The 20,652-nt window shown below is 62.3% G+C and overlaps 1 protein-coding gene across 1 annotated transcript in view; it reads left to right on the top strand.

The window, feature by feature from the left end:
* Positions 1–17,957, top strand: part of CSPG4 (chondroitin sulfate proteoglycan 4) — a 33,341-nt gene extending 15,384 nt beyond the window's left edge. Inside the window, exons 2-10 of the mRNA XM_068958648.1 lie at positions 1,486–1,649; positions 3,942–7,523; positions 8,368–8,847; positions 9,208–9,390; positions 12,615–12,813; positions 12,932–13,066; positions 13,438–13,604; positions 15,239–15,422; positions 15,905–17,957. Coding sequence (XP_068814749.1) covers positions 1,486–1,649; positions 3,942–7,523; positions 8,368–8,847; positions 9,208–9,390; positions 12,615–12,813; positions 12,932–13,066; positions 13,438–13,604; positions 15,239–15,422; positions 15,905–17,823 — 7,013 coding nt within the window. The 3' untranslated portion in view covers positions 17,824–17,957. The remainder of the gene's footprint in view (positions 1–1,485; positions 1,650–3,941; positions 7,524–8,367; positions 8,848–9,207; positions 9,391–12,614; positions 12,814–12,931; positions 13,067–13,437; positions 13,605–15,238; positions 15,423–15,904) is intronic.
* The last annotated feature ends 2,695 nt before the right edge of the window (positions 17,958–20,652 follow it).

Below are 20,652 nucleotides of genomic sequence, written 5' to 3' on the forward strand. Positions count from 1 at the left end.
CCCCTTTTGGCCCTACAGAAAAGTGGGCTGAGTTGTGATAAGAAAAGGCAACCAGGGAAGCAGCTAAAAAAACCCCCCATACACGTGTGTGTTTATGCTCACACCGTACCATGCAAAATGCAGGAGGCTGGTTTCACCCCAGCACCCAACCTCCTTCCCTGCCCTCCTCCAGAAAAAGAGAAGGAGAGCCAGCGTTTGGGAGGGCAAAGGCAGCGTGACCGAGCCAGGCAGCCCATGCTCGGCCCGGTTTTGGAATCAGTCATGCACATATATGCTTGAGCAAGGCAGACTTTGTGGCCAGGGACCACCTGTGGACTGATACTGCGTGTGTGTGTGTGTGTGTTCACCCCTCGAAACATCCTCCTCACCTTTTTACATCTTGCGGGTCCTTTTGGTGCTTAGGCTTCTGAGGGCAGCTGCAGAGTTAACTTTACCGTGGGTCACTCAAAAGTTTCGTGGAGCTAGGTAGAAGGTGTAGCCATGTATCACAGATGCACACACTTAATGCGTGCTCTGGGGAGTGTGCGAACAATGCACATGCATGCATTGGGCCAGATAAAAAGTGCAGGCACTCCAAAATTAGGCTGTGCCAGCTCTACGGTTACCCCATGCCTTTAATTCTGCCCTTTTCTGCATATGCACTGTGACCCAGTCTTTCATTACAGGAGCACATGCCATTGCGCTGAGTCCCTCTAATTCTAACGTATACTGGCTGCTGAACGCTTTCCAGCAGCAACGCTAAACACCGCGTTTGAGCGGAGGTTTTTGCAGGGTCTTATATCCACATATGGACGGCACGCACGCCCGTCTATTTCTCCAGCGCTGTCAAAGCAGCCACCCTTGGGCTGAGCATCAGCAATGTTTCAGCGATGTGGAAAGCCACCGCAAAGCAGCTGAAAAGAGGGAGCAGGCAGCGGGGGCCGGGGGGGCAGCGGCGCTCCGGGGCCGGGGGGCCGGGGGGGCCGGGCGGCCGCTGGCCCCATCTGGCGGCCGCCGGCGGAGGCTGCAGCTCGCCGGCTCGGCCCGGCCCGGCCGGCGGGAGGGAGCATCGGCCGCAGCGCCTGGAGCAGGGCGCGCAGCCGGGGGCTCTGACCGGGCCCTCGCGGCTCTCGGCTTTTATTATTAACGGCCTCGACGCAAGGGCTCCCTGTGCGGCGGGGGCGAGGACCGAGCGCGACCAGGCGGTGCATTCGGGCGGTCCCGCGCGGCGGTCGGCGCCACGTGCGAGAGGTGGCTTTGGGCAACGCAGCAGCAGCCGGAGACCTTATGATCTGGGCAGCAGGGCAAACACAGAGCATGGCAGGGGAGGGACTGCCGAAGCGGTCTCGGAGGGGCAGAGACTTGGGAAGGGGGTCCCGGATTCAAAGACCCCCCCGTCCCCGGCACAGCCAGCAAACACACCTGGGGACAAATAGATGGGGCTTGGGGCGGGGGGCTGCTCCTGCATCCTTCCTTCCCTGACCCTCTCCTTTTTTTTTCCTCCAGCCTCTTTCTTTGGGGATGGCTACGTGGAGATGGCCCTGGCGGATGCCTCGCGCACGGTGCGCCTCCACCTGCAGCTGTACACCAGCCAGCAGAACGGGCTCCTCTTCCTGGCTGCAGGACAGCCCGACCATCTCCTGGTGGAGCTGCGAGCCGGTGCCCTGCAGGTCAGTGCGACACCACGGATCCAGCCGCATCCGGCGCTTGCTTAAGCTGCAGCGGTTGCCCCAGGTTTGGCCCTGGGACAGATGGGGGAGGACGCCAAGTTCACAAAAGGCAGCCTTGGCTCCTTCCCTGCTCCCTGGTGGTGGAGCGGACCCTCCAGAGCTCATTCAACCCACTTAAATTAGGTTCCTGCTCTGAACTGACCTCTCTCCACTTTTCTTTCCTTTGGTTTCAAAAGGTCGTACAGGCAGGTTGGCTAGGGTCTATGGGTCAACATTTCTTTCGGCACAAGGACGAAGGAGCAGCACCTGAAACCAGCAGCCAGCAGGGTCAAACAAGCCACAAGCGTGGGTAGCTGAGCTGTCAAAATCCCTGGCAGAGCAAGTTAAGAGTTCAAGGGGCATCAGAGGAGACTGGACACAGTCTTGGAAGAGGATCAGTTCAGGGCTATTAGATACACAGAAACAGCCTTGAGCTGGGGAAATTCCTTCCCCACGCACCATTTGTGGGCAGGAAGGAAGTCTCACATGTCTGCCCTGCAGACATCATTGCTGAGGCTTCCCCGGCTCGCCATCCTCAGCGATGACGGGTCCGGGCTGCTCTCACGCCCTGATGTCCAGCAGCACCCTGAGGCCGGACCCCGGAGCAAGGCCAGCAGAGGCAGTGCAGCTGGGCTGCTCCCACTTCACGCTGGGGACTGCAGCATGGAGATACCCCAAAACCTGCGCCCTGTGCACTTGGTACAGCCAGTGCCATGCAAGGCACCCTTGAAGCACAAGGGGTCAGTGCTTCGCCAGTGGAGAGAAGGCATGAACCTAGGAGAGCACCCATAGAAGTAAAAGAGGCCTCCCCGGCAAACTCTCGCCAAAACCAAGCCCAGCCAGGGCACGAGAAAAGAGCAGGACAGAAGAAAAAAATTCCCTCTTGTGCTTATGGCGTTGGCACCCGCCACGAAACAGAAGAGCAGGATGCATGCTAGCGCACAGCCCCTCCTCTCCCACGGCGTAGGGGCTACCCAGGCAGGGCCACACACCACATCTAAGCAGAAGCAGAGGATGAGCTAGTGAGCCGGGCAAGCAGCTGGCCAGAGGTTTCTCTGCTGCAGGCCATCTGTCAGGAGAGCTCCTGCCTGGCCTGGCCCAGCCCTTGGGCCCCTTCTGCTAACCCTCTACTTAAGCAGGCTCCAGGGCTGCTCCTCGCGGGGAGAGCATCCCCGCCGAAGATGCAAAACCTGCTATTTCCCTTGCTGGTTCCCAGGCTGACGGTCGGGCGGGCTATGGTTTTGGGAACAGGCCAAGCCACAGGAAAGGAGGGCAGCAGGCAGGGATGGGCAGGAAACAGGAAAAGACGAGTCAGCACCTGGCAGAGCTCCTCGGTGGGAGGAGAGGAAAGGCCTGGCGGCGGGTTGGGAGCCTCGGCGTTGGGAGTGGGAGAAGGAGAACCCCAAGAAGATAGGCTCGAGTTGAGAGTTCACTGAAAAGAGCACGAAAGGAGAGAAATGCAGACAATGGGGGGGAGAGTGGGCACGTCTGCAGGCTGATAGGCAGGTGGGTATAGGAGGAGGAGGAGGAATACGCACAGAGGCAGAGGAAGGCAGGGTACACAGGAGCGAATAGACAGACCGACACACATGCAAGGCCCAGGGGTGGCTCCATGCTTCAGCAGGTATTTCCAACAGGGAAACAGCGGTCTCCTGTGCTGCAGGTAACAGTGTTGTCCCCACGCTACCCTCGGGACTGCACATCTGGAAATGTATGCAGTTAGAGGAACTGTCCCTGGACCTTTGAGATGTCTCAGCATGCTTTCTGCTTTACCCTCCTTTGGGTTTTACTGCCAAGGCTTGTATAAACCCTGGGGATGGGGACCAGCTTCCTCTCATGTCCTGGGACAGGTCTAGGAAAGAGGGGAGCTCATGATCCCAGTTTTGCACTCACCCTTTTCTGGCTGTGGCTGCCCCGACCGTTTCAAGGCCGGGCCCTCAGAGGTGGGGCCAACCTGCTGGGGCACCAGAAGAGACAAGTGAGAGTGGCCCTGATCTCCCAGTCCTACAGAGCTGGGGTCAGCACAGACCAGGGTGGAGAAAAAGAACCTCATAGCCACCTTTCAGGCTGCTTTAGAGCCAGGCTTAGAGCTGCACTGCTGTTCCGCAGTCTCAGGAGCCTGTCCTGCAAACAAAGGGATTTTCAAGACATAAACAACCCACAAACATCAACAACCTGCTCCTTTGTTTTTCACAGCTACTGTCTCACTTGAGCTGAGGTCCTGACTCCATTTTTGCTTTCTTTCCCCTGCAGGCCAGGCTGCACCTGGGCTCGGAGGAGGTGACGCTACAGTCCCCAGCAGAGCTGCGGCTCAACAACTTGGCAAACCACGACGTGGACCTGTTGGTGGAAGACGGCAGGATGACGCTGACCATCGACGGCCTTTTTAACAGCTCTGTGGACATCACAGGACCCGTACGGGAGCTGGACATTCAGTATGGCCTCTACGCAGGTGGGACAGGGAGCCTCGACCTGCCATATCTTTCTGGGTCCAGCTCTCCCTTCAGAGGTTGCCTCCACTTGGTGACGTTCAATGGTCTGGACGTCCTCTCCCCTCCGGCTTCTGACGGCAGCACCAAGACATTCCACCGGGTTCAGGAGGGCTGCAGCACGCAGTTCTCTGCCGAGCCCGATGACCCCTTTGGGTTCCTAGGACCGCACTCTTACGTCGCGTTTCCCACGTGGAACGCGAAGGAAGAAGGGACCATTGAGTTTGTGATAACCACAAGCATCACCCAGGCACCCCTCATCTACCACGCGGGGATGGAGAACGACTTCTTCTACCTGGAAATCTCCAACGGGCGCCTGAGAGGGTTTGTTGAGAAGGGGAACGGCATCATCATCCTGCACAACAACATCTTCATCAGCGACGAGCAGCAGCACTACGTTAAAGTCCACACAGACGTCCACAAGCTTGAGATCCTGATTGACTACTATGCTTCAGCCACGTCCAACCGGGGCATCAACAACCATCTGGACCTTCAGGGGAACCTCTTCATTGGAGGTATGAATGAAAAGGCTTTGCAAAGGCTGAGGGAGCACCATCTTGCCTTCATGTCGGTGGGCAGCACAACAAACAACTCCTTTGTTGGCTGCTTGGAGGACCTGCGGATAAACCTGCAGAGGAAGAGTCTGCAAGATGCTGTGGTCACAAAGGACATCACACCTGGCTGTGGAAAGCAGGAGCAGTACTGGGAATATGATGAAGCATATGAACAGGATGAGGCACCCACCTCCCCCCCTCCTGACATCTGGCAGGGAGCACCCGGCCTGCTGGTGGAACCGTGCCGGCCAGACAACAGCTTCCCTCCTGCCTTCGCTAACGTCAGCAAACTGCTGCATGTCAGCCCCCTCATTGTCTCTGAAGGGGGCACAGCCTTCTTGGAGTGGAAACACGCCCAGCCAACAATAGACCTGAACCTGGCAAACATCCGGCAGTCCCAAATCCTCTTTAGCATCACCAGTGATCCCAGGCATGGTCAGCTAGAACTGGATGCCCCTGGATCCAGGAGCAGAAGGAAGTTTACTTTGTTGGACATTGTGAATCGGAAAGTCAGATATGTCCACGATGGCTCCGAAGGACCCATGGACCAGCTGATGCTAGAGGTAACTGTGACTGCCCAGCAAGGGATCCCTGAGTGTCTGCGGCAGGGACAGATGTACCTGCTGCCCATAATGATCAACCCCATCAACGATGCCCCTCAGGTGATATTTCCTCATGGGGATCACATGACGATCCTGAAGCACACACGGAAGCATCTGACCACAGACGTCCTGCAGGCACTGGACGATGACACATCCTGTGATGACCTTGAATTTCAGCTGCATGGCAGCCGACTGATGGAGGAGGGCTACGTGGAGTACGACTTTCACCCTGGAGTGCCCATTGAAGAGTTTTCCTGCAGGGACTTGGAAGCAGGCAACATAGTCTACGTGCACCACAGCGGGACAAATTTGCAGCTCACCTTCCAAGTGAGCGACGGGTCTGTCCCAAGCCCCACTGCCACCCTGAGGATCCTCGCCATAGAGCCTGACATCCGCGTGCACAACAACACTGGCCTCTTCATCTCCCAGGGAGGGGCTGCACGCATTACCACAGCCAATCTATCAGTGGAGACAAACGCCGTGAAACAACGGGTCGCCATCCTGTATGGCCTCACAGAGCCTCTCAGGTATGGTGAGGTCCAGAAACAAGGGAGCATGGGAGGGGAATGGAAAAAAGTCGAGTCCTTCCATCAGCAAGACCTGGAGCAAGGACGCATCCAATATTTCAGCACAGATCCAGAGCATCGGCTGGAAGATGTCGTAGAGAAGCTGAGATTCAAAGTCCAGGTTGGACAGAAGATCTTGCAAAACAACACTTTCCTCATCAGGATCAAAAGAGCTACCATTAAGATGAGAACCATGGTCCCTCTCCAGATGAAGAACAAGCGGCACAAAAATATCACTAGTAAGGAACTGGAGGCAATGCAGGAAGATCCAAACTCTGCCCCAGTCTCTTTCCACTACGTGATAATCCAGGCTCCCAAAAAGGGAAACTTGGAGCTGCTTGGCAACAGGCTGACTGAAGGCTTTGGATTTACCCAAGACGATCTGCAAAGAAACCATTTAAGCTACAGCGCAACCATCAGGAACTCTAAGCAAGCTGAGGACACCTTCCAGTTTCGCGTCCGTGCTGGGGACCAGCACTCTCCTGTGTACACCTACACAATCAGCATAGGTGGGGACCCCGATGCGCCGGCCCTGACCAATGTCCTCCTGACCGTGCCAGAAGGGGGACAGGCCATCATCTCCAGGGACCACTTGTTTGTACAGAGCCTGAACAGCATGGACTATCTCTATGAAGTAATTGAAGGGCCAGCGCACGGGAGGCTGGCCTGGGCCGTGTCCCCAAGCTGGTCCTCCAGTGAGGAGATCACAGAGTTCACCAACGAGGACATCCTCCGGGGCAGGCTGCTGTACCAGCATGACGACTCCGAGACCCTGGAGGACGATATCCCCTTTGTAGCCATCAAGCAGAGCGAGGGCAGCACTGAGCCTGACGCAGAGGAGGTGAGAGGTGTTTTCAGAGTTTCCATCCAACCCGTCAATGACCACCCCCCTGTCCAGGTGGTGAGCAGGGTTTTCAACGTGGTGCGCAACGGAGAGCACCTCCTGACGACGGACGACATCGCCTTCACTGATAAGGACTCCGGCTTCTCAGACACGCAGTTGGTGCTGGCGAGGAAGGACATTCTGTTTGGCAGCATCGTATCCGTTGATGACAGAAGCCACCAGGTCTATCGATTCACACAGGACGATCTGAGGAAGAAAAAGATCCTATTCGTCCATTCAGGGGCTGACCGGGGCTGGATTCAGCTACAGGTCTCAGACGGCCTCCACCAAACTACAGCCCTCCTGGAAGTTCAGGCTTCAGACCCCTATATCAAAATAGTCAACAACACTGGCCTAGCCATCCACCAAGGGAGCCGAGGGAGCATTGACTCCTCTGTCCTCAGCCTGGAGACCAACATGGACATCAGGTCGGATGAAGAGATACGGTTCCTGGTAACTACCCCGCCACGGTGGGGGACTGTGCTGAGAGGGGAGCAGCCAGTCATGGCTTTCTCCCAGAGGGATCTGCTAGCAGGAGAGATCACCTACCAGCACAACGGGAGCAGGAACACGCGGGATGAGTTCCAGTTCACTGTGGAAGCGAACAAGGTGGCGGTGGAGGACACACTGGCTGTCACCGTGTTTTTGGACACCCATCCCAGCCCCCTGCGCATTGTGAACCTCAAGGAGATACATGTCTTCCAAGGGGAAGCAGCTGAGATCAAGGAAGAGTACTTATTGGTGAGTATCTCCCTCTCTAGTCATTCCCCAAGTCTGCAAATCCTTCCCCATTACACAGCAAGGGAAAGCCGCATCCTGCTCGTAGACCCTGGGAAACCTTCCTCAAACACTAAAACAGAAAAAGTTCAAAGAGGCATGAACATGAGACAAGTTCAAAGAGGTGGAGAATCGTTCCTGCCAATGAGCTGGAAACCCATCAATGCAAGCAGGTCGCCCAGAAGAGAGCACTGCCTTCCACAAGGCACCTTGAAAAGATTGGAGAGAATGTCCCGAAGCAGGCATTCCCAAACTCAATCCACACTCGCTACTGGGGGACATGTCTTTGACACAGCCTATGTCCCCCCACACCCTCATGGTACCTGTTTGGATCTCTTCTGTGTGCAAGAGGGACAAGACTGGCAGAAGTAGCTCTGTAGCTCATCCTTATCCCATCTTTATAGGGCTATTTATTAAGGTGGAGCTATGACTTGAACAGCGGATGTCCCTGCACATAGCAGTCCGTGCATGGGTGCTGAGCAAAAGCAGGCTGAAGGCACTGCAGATACCCCATGGCTGTGCTCCCCTGAGGCTGCTCGGTGTTTCTACTATCACTGGAGTAAATCCAGGGTGAGCCTGGGCTAATTTTGCTCTAGGAACAGCCAGAGCAGCTGAGCAGAAGCTATTTCAGCTCCCCAGGGACCCACGAGTCCGTTATGAGGTATATGTCCCAGTGTTTGTGGCAGACAAGGAGGGCTTTCGTGTACAGCTGCTGCAGGAGAGGTCTGAATGGCATATTTATGGCCACTTCCACAGCTGGGAAGGCGCCCAGGCCCCTTGCTCACCCCGTGTCTCCTCGCACGCACAGGTTACCCATGAAGAGATCCCTGCCCAGGACATCATCTACCTGGTGAGCACCCCGCCAGTCTCAGGCTTTCTGGTGATGGTTCAGCACGGCCAAGACTCGAACGAGCCGTCCAGCTTGGATCCCATCCAGTCCTTCACCCAGGAGGACATCAACAGCGGCAAAGTCCTCTACCTGCACTCCAAGCCAGAGGGGCAGCGCGACCGGTTTGTCGTGGACGTCACGGCCAGGGGGGCGGACCCACTGGAGGGGGTTGCGGTGAGCCTGGCCGTGCTCCCCGTCACAGTTCCCCTGGACGTCCGCAACCTCACGGTGCCAGGGGGCAGCTCCGCCACGCTCTCCACCGACATCCTCAACGTCCCCAGCGCCTACTTTGCGGCCCTCGGCGTGGAGTTCAGGGTGCTGGAGCCCCCCAGGTTCGGCACCCTGCAGAACCGCGAGCGGCCCCAGGAGCGCGGGCTGCACACCTTCACCTGGAGCGAGGTACGGCGGGGTGGGTGGGCGCCGCGGGGTTACACCACGGGCAGGGTGCACGGCTAGCACAGGACCAGCTCAGACATGCGCGTGGTGGGACACAGCCAAGGCGCGTTCAGACGGCTCCGGAAGAGCTGGAGCGGAGTTGGTCCTGCACCGCGTCAGAGCTGGAGCGGAGTTGGTCCTGCACCGCGTCAGAGCCAGCCGGGGCGCGGAGGAGGGCAGCGGGCACAGCACCCGCGAGGGGCTCCACGCTTCCCTCCTCTGCCCGGCTTCGCGCCGCATCCGTCCCGCCCGGAGCAAGCGGCGGATGCCAGCTCCCCAGGTCTCTCCGGGCGGGGGGGTTCCTCACCCTGCCCCTGTCCGCAGGTGGAGAACGGGCTGATCCAGTACCGGCAGGATGGCCCCCAGGTCCCGGCCGACAGCTTCACCCTCCTGGCCAACGCCACCACCGCCGCCACCGCCCGGCACAGCCAACCCCGGACCGTCTTCGTCACCATCCTGCCTCGCCGCAGCCGGGCTCCCCGGCTGCGCATCAACGCTGGGCTGCAGGTAACCAACGTGGTGCGCCACGGAGGAACCCGGCCAGCGCCGGGCCGTCCGCGGGGTCGTTACGGCCAAGCGCCGGCGTCCCAGGGACCTTCCCCGCGGGTTCAGGGAACCCCAGGGCCCGGCGGCGGCCGCGGCCTCCTCGCCTCCCTCTCGCGGGCGATGCTGAAGTCGTCCACAAGATGGGAGCATCCCCGCGCGCCCCCGCCATCGGCCTGCCCCGCGGCCCAGCCGCCTGCCGAGCTACAGCCTCGGCCGTCGGCCGCGTCAGCGATGAACCGCAACCGCGCTGGAGCCGGCGCAGAGCCGGGTACCAGCTGAGGCAGAAGCAAATCAGTCTCACCCGTTGCTTGAAGTCCCACCTTCCAGGGCCACAGAGTCCTTGAGCTTTCCCCTCTCTGTTTCAGACGCCCGTTCAGGATAGCTGATGCAAAACCATGGCAAAGCATAGTTAGAAAAGAGGCAGGAGCAACAGCCCGGCGGGATCGTTCTCCTCCGCTTTGAAGGCTATCTTCCCCGCATCCCTGGATGTCACGGGGCTGGCAGCAGGGGAAGCGGCTCTTCCCACGAGGCAAAACCAGCCCATTGCAGTGATATTTAGAAGATGCCTAGGAGCTTGCTCGCCATGGCTGGGCTCTGGAGGAGACGCCCAAAGGGCAGGCGGGGGCTTCACCGCATGGAGAGGGCTCCCACGCTATACACGCAGATGTGCTCACAATAGGGTTTTCAGCTGCAGTGGGAGCCCCCCGCTCCAGCTAGCGTCTCAGGAGGTCTCTGCCGAGCCGGGGAAAGCAGCCAGGCCTCCTGGGTTCACCAGCAGACTCTGCCACCTGCAGACATCTCCCCGCTTCCTCCCAGCAAACACCCGGCACTTAGACAAGGCTTTTCACGAGCAGAGCTTGGAAGTTTTAGAGATATGGAAAGACACAAGGGTTTGGTGGATCACTCAACAGCCTCGAAGTAGCAGAAATAGCTGCCAGGGCTGGGGCACAAGCCAGACTAAGGACAAGCCTTCACAAGGAAGGAGGAAGGCTGCTAAAGGCCAGCCGCAACACAGGCAGGCCGAGATGCGGGGGGAGAGGCTGAGGGTGCCCAGCAAAGCTCAGGGGCCCCCATCCACCGCTGCCAGGCAGGGAGGCAGCCCCAGGGCCTGCACGTCTGCCACCTCCCTGCACAGCTCTCATTTATGCCCCCAGCCACAAGCCCTCAAGCTAGCAATCAGGAGCAGGAGCAGGAGCAGGAGCAGGAGCAGGAGCAGGAGCAGGAGCAGGAGCAGGAGCAGGAGCAGGAGCAGGAGCAGGAGCAGGAGCAGGAGCAGGAGCAGGAGCAGGAGCAGGAGCAGGAGCAGGAGCAGGAGCAGGAGCAGCTCTAGCCCAGCATGTTCAGCTCCCTCCCAGCAAATCCCTTTTATAGGGCATTAAGGGTGACTCCCTTATCTGCCCCAGCTGTCCCAAAATCCCCTGCACTCCAGGCAGTGGGAGGTTAACCCCTTGGCTGCTGGGCTCCATGGTAGCACCTCTCCTCCCCGCTCCAGCGCACACCCTTTCCTCTGCCTCCTTCTTGCCCTGCTCACCCAGGCGCAAAAGCCACGCTCGCCGCCAGGGACCGTCACAGCCCCATAGCGAAGGGCCTGACCAGTTGGTCAGTGCTCAGCTGCCGCCCAGCTGCCTCCTCCAGGCCTTGCTCTCGCTGTCTGGGAGGAAACTGGAGCACGGAGAGACGCACAAAGCGGACCCTGTGCGAGGGGAGGAGGAAACTTCACTCTTGGCCTTATTTTTAGCCTCTCCACTAGCTAGTCACTTAAAGAAGCATGTGCTTCCCTCCCAGGCATGCCGCTGAAGAAAAAAAGGTCAGAAAGAAAGAAAAGGGCCCCAAAATAAGCTCAGCCCCGTTACAGAGGCACAAGTCCATCCGTCTTTCCATTGCGATTACCACCCTCCCCCTTAGGACTCGGTTAACCACAGTTGCGTGGCCGCGGGCGCTCCCAGCGCCGAGCGTCAGCCCTAGGAGGGGCTCTGGAGCACAGCGAGCTGCTGCCTTGCTTTGGAGCGAGAGGAAGGCTAAAACAAGCCAGCGCTCAGGAGACACCAGGGCATGCATGTGTTTGTGCTCTCGTAAGAGATGACTTCACCGTTTAAAGGTCAAGCTAGGTCCAGGACACGGACTGCACAAAGCCTGCCGCTGCCGGATGCGCTTGCCAGCTTCGCATGGGGGTAGAGTCCAACCAGAGCAGCGGAGCAGACAGGCAGGACTCGGACCCTGCCGGGCTTGTAGCGGCAGGCCACCTCCGTCCCCGAAGGCCCAAGGGGCTGCGACAGCTGGCCTGGCCCGGGGGACATCCCGCAACTCACGGAGCCGGCGCAGGCGCCCGCCCGCCCGCCGTGGCGCGCGAGGAGGTCCCCCTAGCCCTTCCTCGCCGCCGGCCCACCGAGAGGGCAGCAAACGGCCCCGGCCCTGCGCCGCGGCCGGCACGCGGGTCTCGGGCAGCCCGAAAGGCAAAGCGCTCGGCGCTCAACGCCTGCCTGCAAACGCCTCGCTCTGCCGCGCGCGTTCCTCGGCGCCGCGGCCGGGGTGCGCTTGCAGTCGGGGCAGGGGCCGGAGTAACCCGATTTCCTCGGCTGGCGCGCGGGAGAGGGGGCAGCCGGCGCAGCTGCCGCTCCCAAACCAGCCCGCGGCGCCCGGCCGCGCGTGTAGGCGATACGGTCTTCTCCCCAGCTTCTCGCAAGCCGGGTCTTGGAGGCCGTCCGCTGCAGCGCCGGGGGGGCGGCCGATGCCTTGAATTGCACCGTCCGCACCCGCGCCCGCTCAGGAAGCGATTTGGGATAAGCCAGCTGGAAAAAAAGCAGGGAAGAGCTAACCTGGCGCGACGGGGCCAGCCGAGGGGAAAAAAGGCACCGTCCCGACGCCCCCGCCGACTCGGGGTTGCCTAAAGGCGGGCAGGGCGCGAGGCCGGAGGCTGCTCGGCCCCCCCCGTCGGCGGGGCTGGGGTCTGCTCCCGGGCCGTCCCCCCGTTGAAGCGTCCCCGCGCCGGCGAGGCTGCCGGGTGGTGGGGGCGTCCGCCGGGGGTCCCGGCCGCCCGGGGCGGGGGGGGGGGTGGCGGCGGGAAGGACGCTTTGCCGGCGCGGCCCGTAGCGCGAGGTCAGGGAAACGACGAGGGCCAGCGAGACGGGGGGACGCGCTGGGGGCTGACCGCTGGTTCTCCCCCCCCTCCCCTCCCCTCCCGCCAGATGCGGGAAGGGGCCACGGCCGACATCGGCCCCCGCCTGCTGAGCGCCGAGGACGAGGACTCGCCGGCGGAGGACGTCCTCTACTCCGTCCAGCCGCCGGCTAACGGCAAGCTGGTGCTGAGGTCGTCGCCCGAGGCCGAGGTGCGGCAGTTCAGCCAGGCCCAGATCGACGGCGGCCTGCTGCAGTTCGTGCACCGAGGTAGGGGCCGCGGGGCGGGCACGGGGACGCCCCGGGGACCCCTGCCGCCGGCTGCCGGGCTCGGCGCGGCGGCAGCCGCCCCCTCGACGCCGGCCCAACTCCGCGCTCCCCCCCGCAGGGCCCCTGGACGGCGGCTTTGCCTTTGCCTTGTCGGACGGCGAGCACGTGTCCCCGGGGCACTTCTTCGTGGTCAGGGCCCAGAGGGAGGCGGCTGTCAGCCTGGCGAAGAAGCGGAGCCTGACCGTGTGCCCAGGTGGGGAGGGCGCCGCGCGGCCCCCCGCCACGGGGGGCGAGGGGAGAGGGCTGCGGCCGGCAGACGGGCGGCTCTCGCGGCGGCGGGCTCGGGTCGGGCGCGATGCCCCGACCGCCAAGCGGCACGGCGGAGCGGGGAGAGGAGGCGACGCTGGCGGAGGCGTCCCGTCCCGCCGCCCTCCCTCGCTCGCTCGCTCCGTCCGGAGCCTCCGAGGACGGCGGCGTCTGGAGCTGCCCGCCCGGCCAGCACCGCCCGGGGACGCCCCGCGGCTCTCAGAGACCTAACACACAACGCGGGCACCCAGGACGGCGGGGGAGGATGCCGCTGGGTGGCAAGTGGCAGGTGAAGCCTGGCCTCGCTGTGCTTTGCAGGTGCCCTGCAGCCCATCAGCAGCGAGAACCTGCAGGCGGTGGCCAGCGGGGCGGCCGGCGCCGCGGCCCTCTACTACAGCATCGAGCAGGCGCCGCGCCTGGGCAGGCTGGCCACCACCTCCCAGCAGGGCGCCGCCGCCGAAGTGAGGAACTTCACCCAAGCCCAGGTGAGCCCCCCCACCCCCCCCCACCCCGCCGCCACCGGCCGAGGGCCGAGCGCACGGGACCCTCGTGGTGACGGAGCCACCTCCTCCCTGCGCCCAAGGGCCGCCCCAACCCAAAGCCAGCGGGGCAGCTGCGTGGTGGGACCCGTCCCAAGACGCCCCCAGCCCGGCTAATCCTCTGCCGGCCGCCCTGCGGAGGAGGCAGAGCGAGGCAGCAGAGGCAAAATGACTTTTCCAGCCCTGCGCGCGGAGGTTAAGAGGGATTATGAAGCTGTGTTCCCAGGGCCGGCTTCACCGCAGCCACCAGCCTTGGCTTTAGCTGCAGGGAGAGCTCAGGGAGTTATAATCCCCTTCGTAGGCTCCCCCTGCCCAGCGGGCGCCTGCCCCACGGGAGGCGTCAGCCCTGGGGGCAGCGGCAGATCGCAAGCCCTGTCCCTGGGCCGCGCAGCGAGGGTTGCGTGCCGCTTGACCCCACGCGGGGCCAGAGCGTCAGCAGGCAGAGCTCAGCGCCGCTCCCTCCCTCGCGGGGTTGGAGCAGACTGACGCCGCGGTGGAGAGGCGTCCAGGCCTGGCCAGCGCCAGATGAGATGCTCACGGCCAGAAACGCTCCGATTCTGAGCAGAGCCGCGCTTCCACACGTCCTACATAGCCAGGCTTCACCAGACCACGATGCAACGGGCTATTTCGGTAGGAGGCCCTGCAGCGGTGGCCGGGTCACACGCCGCCTCTGGGGCAGACCGTCCCTGGAGAGGGCTGGGATCCACTCCTCCGTGCAGCCCTGGCTCCCTTCCCGTGCCATCTCCCTGCGCCCGCACAGGGCAGAGGGCTTACGGCCCGTGGCATATTTGCGTTCCTGCCTGCTTGGAGAAAGCTACGTCGTGTCCCCATGCATGGTCCCCCACCTGCTGCGCAGCTACATTTCTGGGTCCGGTTTTCTCCCTTCCTTTACTTGGAAATATGCTGAAGGTTTGCCCAGCCCAGCTCCTGCACTTACCTGCAAGGCCTGCCACAGTGTTTGCCCTCAGGGGCAGCCTGGCCTCTGGCATCCTGGCTCTTTTGACCTGCTGGAGGATGCTGAGCAAGTTCAGACCTTTTTCTGAGCCTCGGTTTCCCCAGCTGCTGGATGGAAATGGCCTGGCAGAGCTGACGGGAGAGGCACTGTGAGCTCTGTGCAGCAGCTTCAGCTCTGCGTGCCAGGAGCCGCACAGGCGCAGCGGGCCCTGCGGCGCTTGCTGGCAATAATTCCCATTTTACTGCATAACGAGGGCTTGGCTGCTCTCTCCTTTGAGCCAGAACAAGAGTTCAGAGTACACGGGCTGGCTCTAGTGCAGTCTGCTGCCACCTCTAGCACCCGCTGGCATTGTCTGGCATACCAAGCTTGGATCATCTAGCTCTTCTGGCCTCGGCCCAGAGATGGGGCAGGGGAGACATCCAGAAATTGTAGCGCTTACGCCCTGCTCTACGACGTAAGGCAGGGCTTCACTCCCTCCTGGCGCTGCAGTGCCCATCATACGCAGTGACCTGAGATGAGATGAAGGGATAGGGCTCCTGCTGAGCCCAGCAGTTCCCACGTGGTTTCACTCACGCTGGTTTATTTTGCCATTAAGCAGAGATTGTTGCCTTTTGTTCCCTGCTAGGTGGATAGCGGGATAATTTTCTATCAGCACGAGATGCCACCGAAGCCGTTCTGGCTTGCCCAGGATGCCATTCGGTTCCGGGTTGTTGCTCCCACGACCATCTCCGATTCCTTCATCCTCCTCGTGCTGATATCGTTCGAGGCGAGATGTCCCCAACGCTCGACTCAGCTGTGGAGAAATGCAGGTAAAAAAAATGAAGGACTCGGCTGAGTTTATAGCGCTGGGCCCGTGAAGGCTGAGGGTGGAGGAGAAGTAAGGGACAGAGGAACTCTCCTGAGATTATGCCCCCCAAGGGGACAACTTCAGGAGCGCTCGTTTGTCCGAGGAAGAAGCACTACCTTCCGATTTCCCCGCGTCCCCCAAGCACGAGCGTTGATGTTATGTCAAGCAATGTCTAATAAACGACTTTAATCCCTTTCCTGGATCTGTTTGCCCAATTGCTTCCCCCATGGCCTTGCCAAACTAATAAATCACTTCCCACTTCCCTTCTCTTCACCTTCCATTGCTTTATAACCGTTCTTTCACCCTTCTGTTCTCCCCTTTTCTCCTCTCCCCTGTATCACGCTCTCTTCTGGCTCTGCTTTCCCCGACTCTGCTCTCCAGCACATTCCCCTGCCTGGGTTTTCCCCGTACTCACAGGACTCTGGGTTTTCCATTTTCTTCCAGGCCTCCGGGTTGCAAAGGCTCGAAGGGCAGAGATCGACACCTCCGTGCTGGATGCCTCCAACCTCCTGAGCCAAGTCCCGGCCCCCGAAAGGGCCGTGCACGATGTCGTGTTCCTAGTCACGGGGCTCCCCAGGCACGGGCAGCTCTCGGTGGCTGGCGTGCCCATGGAGAGGACACGTCCCTTCTTCCTGCAGTCGGATCTGGACGCGGGGCGCCTGGCGTACACCCACCACGGGGACGGCGCCTCCGAAGATCACTTCCGATTTAAGGCTTGGCTCCGGCCCCGGGCGGAGCAGTCTGTTCAGCCTCCTCAGGAAGGGGTGGTCATTTCTGAAGCTTTCAATATAACGGTGACAAGCAGCAATAAAAAGCCACCGCAGGTGGTGAAGCGGCGAGAAGTGCTGCAGGTCCTTGCGGGCTCCTGGGTGCCGCTGTCCCAGGAGTACCTGGATGTAGCCGACCCGGATAGTTCCCCAGAAGAGATAGAGTACCGCATCCTTCAGAGACCCCTCGCTGGCTACCTGGCCAGCACGCGCAGTCACCAGGTGCCTATTGACCGCTTCACCCAAGCAGACATCAACGCAGGCCACGTGGCGTTCGTTGCCGCCGGGAGCCATTCCCCCGAGTCCTTAGTCCTGAGCCTCTCCGATGGCCGTCACGCACCCACCCTGACCTCTCTGGAAATCGTGGTGCTGCCTGTGGTGACAACCCCAGTGAGCCTGATGCCGCTGGAAGTACCTCAGGGCCTGAACAAGGCCTCGGTGTCCCGGGATCACCTCCTGGGCGCTGCCCAGCTCGGGGAACAGGATGTTCTTTACAGGATCACCAAGGACCCAAAGTTTGGCCAAGTGCAAGTCAACCAAAAGCCAGCGCAGGCGTTCTCACAGAAGCAGGTGGACCAAGGGGAAGTGACTTTTACTTTCACCAACTTCTCCTCTCCCGAGGACGAATTCCACTTCCTCGCCACATCCCAGACAGCGAACAGGCCTGGGGTGGTGAACGTGATCGTCAAGGCCTGGGTCAAGGCACAGCCGGGGAGCCTGTGGCCCAGGGGTACCACAGCCCTGATGGGCACCAGCATCCTCGACGCGAGCGAACTGGCCAACCGGACTAAGGGAATCCCAGTATTTAAAATCCGCAGGGCGCCCCTTAGCAGCCGTGTCGTGAGGGTCTCGAGAGACCCGGGGCAACGCGCCACGCCAATCGACACCTTCAGCCAGAGCGAGCTGGAGCAAGGGCTGATCGGTCTGGAGGTGCTGGACACTGCGGGGGCCGGCCAGCCCCTGCAGAACGACAGCTTCGTCTTCGAACTGGCAGCCGTCGGCGTGCCACCAGCGCTGGCATCCCTGGCGTACAGCATCGAGCCATATAACGCCTCAAAAGCCTACAGCGTCACGCTGCTCACAGCCCCCCAGGTGCCCTCGCCACACACGCCCGTCCCCCAGCCCCGGGGCACCGCGCGGAGCAGCCCCAATACCAGCGAGCTGGGCGTCCCCCCCACCGCCTGGCACGGCCACGGCGCCACGACCAGCCCCAGCCCCGTGGAGGGGGGCACGTTCCTCAGCTTCATTGAGGCCAACATGTTCAGCGTCATCATCCCCATCTGCCTCATCTTCCTCCTCCTGGCTCTCATCTTGCCCCTCCTCTTCTACCTGCACAAGCGCAACAAGACAGGGAAGCACCACGTCCAGGGCGCCCCGGCCGCCAACGCGAAGAATGGCGCCGTGCTTGACCAGGAGACCTTCCGGAAGACGGACCCCAACCAAGGCATCCCCCTAACGACTGTGAACACCCTGGAGGGCAAGGGAGCGGGCCCTCCGCCCCCGGGCACGGGGCCCGGCGCGCCGCAGGACCCCGAGCTTCTCCAGTACTGCCGGACTTCAAACCCCCCCTTGAAGAACAACCAGTACTGGGTCTGAAGGGCTAGGTGCGGAGGCGAGCGGCCGGACCGTCCCCAGCCTGGGTCCCTCAGCCTCTCGGCTCGCCCCGAGCACCTCCATCCTCCTCCTGGTTCTCCTCCTCCCTGGGAGGCAGCGTCCTCGGACGCAGGAGGAGCCCGGGGACGCGGGGGCGGCCGGGAGCCCCAGCTCGCCGGGTTGCTTGGGGCAGGGGAGGGGGTCACTGCATAGGCAAGCAGGGGTGGGGGGGGAGACGGTACGTCAGCAGTCCTAGGAAACGCTTTTTTCGGGTGCTTGGGAAGGGAGCGCTCGAGCCGGCGCCGCCGGCAGTCCCTGCTGCTCCGGCCAGGCGGCTCTGGACGTCGCTCCGGCCGCGCGCGCGCACGGGGCCGGGGAGGGGGCCGGCGCGGGCTGTCCCACGGGGGGGGGCGTTTGCCGCGGCTCGCGGCGCGAGAGGCAGGACCGAGAGCGATGTGCGCTGAGTCAGCCTTGGGACGAAGCCGTCCAAATTCCCCCGGGCTAGGCAGGCTGAGACGCTGGAGCAGAGGCTCGGACAAACACCGCGGCCGACGCCAGGGGCACGTCGAGAGTCCGTCAGCCCCTTCGGAAGAAAACGGAGCGGCTGCGGCTCCGAAGGCCTGCCGCGCGTGTCGCCGACTGGAGCGCGCGGCGCCCGGGGAGCAGCGGGGCGGCGTCGCGCCCCGGCTAGGACGCCCGGGACGGCGTCCGCAAGCGGAGCGGGCCGCCGGCGAGGGAAGGGAGCTTCCCTTCGCGCCGAGCCGCGGCCCCGCGGCGGCCGAGAGCGGGCGATCGGACCCGGCGCGGTTTCCCACTGTATACTCCAATACGGCAGAAGTAAAGAGAATTAAAGGGCCTTTTCCGAGGTGGCTGGTGGAAGAGAGCGTCAGAAAGCAGCTCCCTCAGGCCGCCCTGCCCTCGCCAGCCCTGCTTTGGGCCCAGCGAGCTGCGGAGCAACGCCTGGGAGGTAACGCACCCAGTTCTGGGCTCTTGCTCAAGTTTCCCTCCGACTAAAGGCCGAATAACCCAAATAGGAATTATCCGGGGAAGAACAGAGGAAAAACTGAGCTCTGTGCTCAGGATGTGACCCAACAATAATACTCTGTATTGCTACAGCTGAGAAGCTCATCATGGGTCACATCCTGCCTTCACCAACCTGGTATTAAAACAAACCCCCCCCCCGGGGACCACCAGGGATGCCGTTGGAGATGGCGAGCGCCCACGCGAAATCGGGGCGCCCTCCCGCCCGGCGGCGCTCGGCCCGGGCTGGGGCCGGCGCCGCGGGGGCCGCGCTGCTCCGGGGAGGTCAGGGCAGCGGCGCCGGGCAGCTTCCCGCCCTCTCGGCCTGGCGGCTGGTGGCGGCGGGGGGCCCGCGGCGCCCGCGCTAGCCGCCCCGGGGGAGCCAGCAGCCGCTCGGGGAGGCAGGCTGCGCGAGGAAGCCCTGCTGGAAGCCTTTGCTGCTTTTTCCCTTCCAACCGCTGCTTTTTTTTTTTTTTTCCCCCCTTCGCTCGGCACCCAGGGATTAGCTAGGAGGAACGTGGCCTGCTTCGTAACAAGCCTTGAAAAACGAAAGAGGTTATTTTTAAAGCGCGTGGTTGCGTTCCCGCTGCGGGGGAAGCAGCCGCTTCCCGGGGTCGGCTGAGGGCAGGCAGCAACCTGGAAAAAGCCAGCCGAGAAGCTGCTTTTGTAGGGCCAAGTTCTGCTGGCAACGGGCAGGTCGACGTCCCCGAGCGAAGCCGCCGTCCTCGCGCGCGCCGGGCAGGGCGGGCGGCCGAGGCGGGCTCAGGCGCGGCGGCCCAGGCCGGAGGCTCGGCCGCCCGCGGCTCCGGGGCCGGCTCCTTCGCGTGCGGGCACCGGAAGCGCCGGCCGCCGCGCGGTGGCCCGGAGCTGCGGCTCCTTCCCAAGCCGCGGGCGAAGGTCGGCTGCAGGAGGAAGGTGTCGGCGACGGGCGCGGGAGCGCCCGAAGGACGGGCGGCAGGCAGGCGCCGGCGGCCCCGGGTCCCCCAAGTCACCAGGACCCCGGTAGGTCTCCACGCAGCTGCTCAGGACGCCCGGATGAAGGGACGCGGAGCAGGCCGGAGCGGGGACGGGGACAGCCTCCGCGCAGGGCAAAACCAAGGCTGCAGTCATTAAGACCGGTGGGATCATGGAGGGCAGGGTGGGAACCGCAAGGCGCCCAGATAAGGGGAAAAGGACAGGGAGTAACTCAGGGTGACTCACAGAGGCGTGACGGGGCAGAGAGGTAACAAACAGATCGTGTTTGCTCTCTGCCAAATGGCGGAAAATAAACTGCCAGGAAAGGCCGATAGGGGCCCCGCGGCGCCAGGCAGATCACCTGGGCGCGCGGCCGCCGGCAGCTGCGAGAGGGTCAGCCGCTCCACTCCTACGCCGGGTTTCAGCCAAAAAGCGCCTTTTCCCCCTCCTATAAGGGCCTCGCGCGGAGACTTGCGGCAGCCTCACGACACCGTTTGCTGCGCGAGCAGCCCCAGCGCAGCTCCCGGGGCCGCGCGAGCCCGGGGCAAAGGCGCCCAAGAGCGGCAGTCACCGGCACCGCGGCCCCGAGCGAGGGCCGGCGCGTGGCAGGAGCTGGGGACGAGGGCAGGGACGCTGCTGGGGGACACGCGGTGGGAGGGGAGGCTACCAGAGCCCTGCCGGCAGGCCCCGGCTCCCAGGCACCTCTTCAAACGCAAACAAACAACAATAGGCCAAACAGGTTTCTTCACATCCCCGCAGAGCGGAGAGGATCGGTTGGCTTTGAAACCCTCCCCGCCACCAGCTTGAACCATGCAAATGGAGGAGTTTCGCTAACGAGGAACCCGATTCCTGCCCCGG

The sequence above is a fragment of the Struthio camelus genome, chromosome 12 (assembly GCF_040807025.1).
Source record: "Struthio camelus isolate bStrCam1 chromosome 12, bStrCam1.hap1, whole genome shotgun sequence".
Classification (NCBI taxonomy): domain Eukaryota; kingdom Metazoa; phylum Chordata; class Aves; order Struthioniformes; family Struthionidae; genus Struthio; species Struthio camelus.